This window comes from Lactuca serriola, chromosome 1 (assembly GCF_051521515.1).
Source record: "Lactuca serriola cultivar US96UC23 chromosome 1, Lser_US96UC23_V15, whole genome shotgun sequence".
Classification (NCBI taxonomy): domain Eukaryota; kingdom Viridiplantae; phylum Streptophyta; class Magnoliopsida; order Asterales; family Asteraceae; genus Lactuca; species Lactuca serriola.
The window spans coordinates 19,808,964-19,815,189 of NC_136408.1; the positions used below are offsets into that span (position 1 = coordinate 19,808,964).

Below are 6,226 nucleotides of genomic sequence, written 5' to 3' on the forward strand. Positions count from 1 at the left end.
TAACATTTAGTATGTAAGATTTACTTTCTAGATATACATGAAAAGTAATGAACCAAAACTGATTTAGAGACCTTGATGGTGTGACTATGGTGTAGAACCGGATCTATGATCAAAAGCCTGTAAGAAGTTGATAAAAGATAGAAAGGGTTGAAGAGGAGAAGGAGGCAGCGATTTGAAAACATTATGAGGGCTTGAAAAGTAACAAAAAATTAACCGTTTAGTTTGAGATCCGATTGGAAAAACCATAAGTAAAAAACCCTAGATTTGCTTTGTTTCCAATTTCTTTAGTCATGTTCTTGTCCAGAGACAGCAGATGCAGACATAGAGAGACCGTCGATTTGAGGTTTAGTGTTAGTGGCGGAAAATGATGGCCATAGTGGGCAGATCAAGATGAGGGCAGAGAAGTCGATATGCCATAAAGTGTTGAGGTCGGCATAACGACTGTTACATTAGAGAGGTGCACTTTTTGGAAAGGATGTATGGTTGAAGGCAACTTAGAGATATCACAGTGGGGATTGTAAATAGGGGAGATAAATGTGGGGAGACCAGAGGCTAGAACCGACGTAGGGATGATGGATTTCATGGCTATATGATTTTGAGAGATAGTGGCGACCATCTGCTTTAGGGTGGTTATGGCGGTGGACACAGTGATTTGTGGAGTGTAGATAATGGCAGTGGTTGAGGAAGTCTATGAAAGTGGCGGTGGGTGATGGCAGTGGAGTTTATTTTTAGGTAGTGTGTTCTAGGTTTCTTGGAGACTGGTGGTTCAGAGAGGTTGAAAGAGAAATAGAGTCGAAATGCTTTATAATGTCTAGGCTGTTAGAGTGACCGATTCAGTTGGCTATAGGTTAGGAATACTTGGTCAACTTTTAACGTATTCAATCCTATCTTTTGATATTTTCCAGATGTTTGACCAAACTAAAATTCGTAATGCATAAAATGATTGTAAACAATGCGTAAGGGCTTATACAAATTAATATTCAGCATTTGACTAAAAATGCTTTATAAGATATATATATATATATATATATATATATATATATATATATATATATATAGGTACGATATTTAACACCTTATATCAATACTACCAATCAACTATATTAGTTATCAAATTTGTTGGTTCCATTGGTCGCATATTATTTAGGGGGTGTTTGGCTTAGCTTTTTAGAGGCCAAAAGATTTTTTTGGAAAAGTTACAAAAAGTCAGGTTTTGACTTTTCCAAAAAATTAATTTTCCTTCTTTGCAAAATCCAAAAATAGCTTTTAGAAGTTTTTTGCCAAATATCTTTTGGCTATGATCTTTTTCTAAAAGGACTTTTGGCCATTCAAAAGCTAAGCCAGACACCCCTTAATTTTCTGTTAGTATGATTTTGTCGACCCTATTTCTCTCGGTTCACTGCAATCTTACTTTATTTTTTAGTTTATTTTTACGTCTTGTTTTTGTTTGAAAATGAAAATTTGACGGTCCTAGAAAATTTAATTTTTTTTATTATTGATGAAGTTAATATATGAATGTGAATTTTTATATGAAAAAATTATGTCCCCTTGTTTTCTCGATCCTTACAAATACACCAAAATAAATACGAAAATAACCAATATTGTTTTTATGCTTTTGCAAGGATTTTGACTAAAACCGTGCAAAAATGGCTATTTAAATCAAATTATTAATTTTTAACTAAATTAAGTAACATTTGTTTTTTTTCTCCAAAGTTAGCGGCATTTAAAAAATAAATAATAATAATAATAATAATATCCATTTTTGTTTCTTCATTAAACCTAACTTAAAATCTCAAAGTCCTTAAAACAATAAATTTCTAGGGTTCCTGCATCTTAATCATCATCTTTATCCATTATCCCGGAGAAAAAGCATTAATTCTAGAGTTTGCAGGCTTGTAAGAAAGAAAAATGAGCTGGCGAAGAGTAGCAAAGTCCCTACAGGCTTTCTCTGCTCATACTTTACTCTTCTGCTTTACCCTCTTGCTCGTTCTCAAATTGGATCACCTTATCTTCTCCTCTTGGTGGTCAGTTTTACTTTTCCTTTGCTTTAATTTCGATTACTTCAAAAATTATTATATGGATACAGTCCTACTGCATGTTTTTAGGTTTTCTGTTCATGATTTTTATTTTATGAAGTCAAAACATATTTTTTTTGGGGGTGTCAAGTTACACCATGTTTTGAGGGGAGGGGGAAGCGAAGTTATACTTTGACTTTCGATGTCTTACAAGTTACTTTAAGATTTCGAAATTGGCATGTAGTAAAAATTGTGAGAGATAATTTTGTGACAATATCACCATTGTAGTAATAATTGCAAACAGAATAAACATGGTGTTAACTCTACTACAAATTCTTTTTGATTTTGCATTTGTAAAGTTGTAGATTTGACATAAAACAGAAGTATGGCTCTTTTTGTGGAACGGAAGGAGTATCTTCTTTCCAATGGTTTATAAAGTTTGAAACAGGGAACTGATTCTTGAATAGATGATCTTTCCAATCTTTTTATCAAGTCTACATCAATTGAATGTAGTCGATATAATCAACAAAAGTGTTTGATTCTTGTCATATAATGGGGACTTTTTCAAACAGGGATATGTTAACATGCCACATGTGATGTTACCATTTATTTTACAACATTTTTTTTTTTAAATTATGCAGGGTTGTCTTTTTCCCACTTTTCATATTTCATGTAGTTGTTGCCAGAGGAAGATTCTCTTTACCTACACCTTCAGCTCCCCATGATCGTCATGTATGAATTATGATCTTCTTTTCTACTTTTTGTTGTATTTTTTAAATTTATATAATATAATTAATAGACTTGTTTGGTGTATAATATATTAGAATATAGACCAGTTTTTACAATATGCATTATGCAATCCTACTCTCTGTTTATGCAGTGGGCACCATGTCATGCAATTGTTGGCATGCCTTTGCTTGTTGCATTTGAACTGCTTCTTTGTGTCTTTCTGGAGAGTGTATATGGTACTCAAACATATTTACTTCATTTGCATATGCTTTTGAGCTTTGTGAATCTACATTATCTGATATCTAAATTGCCATCTAATGAAACTCTCATTGTTATTGAAAAAAAGGTTTGGACTTTGAGGTTTGTTTAGTAGTATCATATGATAAACAAATGGTGTCTTTCATCCTTTGTTTATATTATATATGTTGTTTAAGGTTCTTAGAGGTTGTTGATTTTTTTTTTTTTTTGTAGTTATGAAAGTTCCTGCTGTTGACTTGAAGATGGTCTTTCTTCCCTTGTTGGCATTTGAAATAGCAATTCTTATCGATAATATCAGGTGCTTTTCCTTTTTGGATTTTTTTGGTGATTATTTACAATTCTTGATGTCCTTTTAGTGCACAAAATGGATTTATTTGTTTGAATTAATCTTATATTTAACTCCCAAAATCTTTTATGTACAGAATGTGCAAAGCTTTACTACCAGGTGATGAGGAAAATTTGAGTGATGATGCAATATGGGAGACACTTCCTGTAAGTTTATTTTCTATGATAATTATCTAATTATTTTTCAAAATGTCCATTGTTTGTCCTGTTTAAAAACAATATTATCAAAATAATAACCTAAGCAACAAGAAAACATCAACTATGCATTGTTGTTATGATGAAATTCTACATGAATCTTGCTTAAATTGATTACAAAACTACTACTAAATATCCCATTCGATTTTTATATTTTTTTTTCAGCATTTTTGGGTTTCTATCTCCATGATCTTCTTCATTGCTGCTACCTTATTCACCCTTCTGAAGCTATGTGGTAATATTCCACTCAAATTACTATCTTTTATCTAATATAAATATAAAATTTGTTTTATCATTGATGTTAAAAGAAGAAAATGAGACATCATATATGTTTCCAATTACTTCAATTTAGCAGGTGATATAGGCGCTTTAGGTTGGTGGGACTTGTTCATAAATTTTGGGTAATTTTCCCCTTCCTGTACACAAAAATTCCATTTTTTTTTTTAATTTTTTTTAACTTTTTGCAGTTTGTGGTATACAGAATTGCAGAGTGCTTTGCATTTCTTGTTTGCACAAAGTGGTCTAATCCTGCGATTCACAGAGATTCCCAAACACCTGAAGCCAGTTATCCATCGACATCTGTCAGATATCTGAACCGGAATAATGGCTTACTGGTTTCCTCAGATGGTATTTCTGAAGATAGAATGTGTGGTCTGCAAGACATAGGTGGTCATATTACCAAAATACCCATCATTGTCTTTCAAATCCTGCTTTGTATGCACTTGGAGGTATATATATATATATATATATATATATATATATATATATATATATATATATCATCTTCTGTCCTCTTCTTAGCCTTCATTTTTTACACACAACACAACTGGACAGACAACCTTTCCAAGGCTTTTTTCAATGATAAGCTTGAAAGGGCATTTACGTCTTTTTTACCCAATGCAGTAAAAAGTAATTTGAATTTACTACATATTAATTGGTCCTTTTGAGTTTCAGAGAAAACCTTTTGGTGCTAGTTTTATCCCTCTGTGGGTAGTCTTCTCTCCTTTACTTGTACTTCAAGGGACAGGAGTTCTTTTTTCAGCATCAAGATTGGTGGAGAAAATTGTCATTTTACTACGTGTGGGGTCCGGTACAGGAAGATATTTTATTTTTTCTGCTAGAGCACGTGACTGCTTTGGGTATTTGTACCATGGTTCTAGGTAAAAACCAAGTGAACATAAAAAGATTTAATAAAAAAATGTCCAAAAACCAAAACCTTAAACTAAATTACTCACCATGTTTTTTTAGGTTGCTTGGTTGGTGGTCTATTGATAAAGAAAGCCAAGAAGAACAGGCACGACTTTACCACGATGGAGCATCGGGGTAAGTCCTGTTCTTTTTTTTTTTTATTTAAAAGTTAATGATTATGTGAAATATGTATATTACTCTATTGATTACTTTTACCTTTTTTAGTACATACATGGTCAGTGTACTGTGTACTTTTTTTTTTTTTAAAAAAAAGTGTCATTAGGTATACTTTTTTATTTATGTGGGACAAATCGGAAAATATGTTGCTGTTTTATACCCTTTTTTATTTATTTAGTTGATGTTTTTGTTTTGTTATGTGTGAAGTTATAATACTTTTTGTGGATATTCACCTGAAGTAGTAAAGAAAATGCCCAAGAAGGATCTTGCTGAGGAGGTAAATAAGCACTGACATGAATAATTATTCTCTTTGTGTATCCAAATAGATTTTGTCATGAAAACATTTATACACATGAATATTTGTTGTTGTAATTCATGGTTAAAAAATTTAATTCTTTTTTTAGGTTTGGAGACTTCAGGCTGCACTTGGTGAGCAAACTGAAATCAAGAAAATCAGCCAGCAGGAATATGAAACACTTCAAAATGTATAGATTATAAATGTTTATCTCTCTTTTTTTTTTTTTAAGTAATTTATGATATGATGATTAATTTGAACACATTGTGGTAGGAAAAAATTCTGTGTAGGGTTTGCTTTGAAAGAGAGATAAGCATAGTACTCCTCCCTTGTCGCCATTGGGTTCTTTGCAGGTACCCCTAGTGAGGATGAGGGCATTTTTGTCTTTTTGCACCTGTTATGTTATGTGTTTTGATTTCTTTTGACTTTTGTGTGTGCAGTGTGTGCTCTGAAAAGTGTAAAAAGTGCCCTATTTGTCGTGTTAATATTGAGGACCGATTACCTGTATGTGATGTATAGCTTTTAGTAGTTGTGAAGTTGCAAAGAAGAAACTGGAGTGGGGATGCATTTTTTTTTTTTTTTTTTGCAAATTCCTTGTAACATTGTAGTACATTTTGCATTATTTTGGTTGGCAAAATGTAAATGTAAAAAAAAATACAAATAGTTGTATAAAGTTATTACAACAGTGTATATGATACTGATTTTGATTTGTGTTTACAAGATTCTTCTGTATTTTTGGCTTTTTTCCTTGTAAATTCATTCTACGATTAGTTTATTGGGATAGAGATATGCAAACTATATGAATACATACAAAAATACAAGCTCAAACAAAGGTCTTCCTAAAAGTTCTAAGCGTACATAGTACATACAATGCAAGCAAATACTATCAATAACGCATGGAGCAACCATTAGCCATAAGTTGAAGCATATACTAACAAATACAAGCGGACAGTAAGAAGGAACAAAGATCAGACTCACAACTAACATAAACAAAGGCTCACCTCAAGGACTAGAAGTACAAACA

The 6,226-nt window shown here is 32.1% G+C and overlaps 1 protein-coding gene across 3 annotated transcripts; it reads left to right on the forward strand.

The window, feature by feature from the left end:
• Positions 1-1,794: 1,794 nt before the first annotated feature.
• On the forward strand, positions 1,795-5,922 carry LOC145064644 (uncharacterized). 3 transcript variants are annotated; one of them, XR_013688066.1, is made up of 14 exons: positions 1,795-2,024; positions 2,657-2,747; positions 2,896-2,980; positions 3,216-3,300; positions 3,425-3,494; positions 3,708-3,777; positions 3,895-3,943; positions 4,024-4,270; positions 4,497-4,702; positions 4,791-4,865; positions 5,115-5,184; positions 5,312-5,392; positions 5,493-5,555; positions 5,643-5,922. XR_013688066.1 is itself a non-coding variant. In XM_079012074.1 (14 exons), exons 1-14 carry the CDS (start codon positions 1,909-1,911, stop codon positions 5,719-5,721), a joined length of 1,404 nt encoding a protein of 467 aa, XP_078868200.1. In that variant the 5' UTR covers positions 1,797-1,908; the 3' UTR covers positions 5,722-5,922. The 3 variants fall into 3 exon arrangements, 2 of the variants coding, with proteins under 2 accessions (XP_078868200.1, XP_078868230.1); XM_079012074.1 differs by having other exon boundaries at positions 1,797-2,024; positions 5,476-5,555; XM_079012104.1 differs by having other exon boundaries at positions 1,797-2,024; positions 3,898-3,943; positions 5,476-5,555.
• The last annotated feature ends 304 nt before the right edge of the window (positions 5,923-6,226 follow it).

Bases quoted from the DNA above. Each gene is read 5' to 3' on its own strand.
- LOC145064644 (XM_079012074.1), top strand. From the start codon at position 1,909: ATGAGCTGGCGAAGAGTAGCAAAGTCCCTACAGGCTTTCTCTGCTCAT. The intron at 2,748-2,895 runs GTATGAATTATG...CTGTTTATGCAG, and splicing joins CAGCTCCCCATGATCGTCAT to TGGGCACCATGTCATGCAAT. The intron at 4,703-4,790 runs GTAAAAACCAAG...ATGTTTTTTTAG, and splicing joins TATTTGTACCATGGTTCTAG to GTTGCTTGGTTGGTGGTCTA.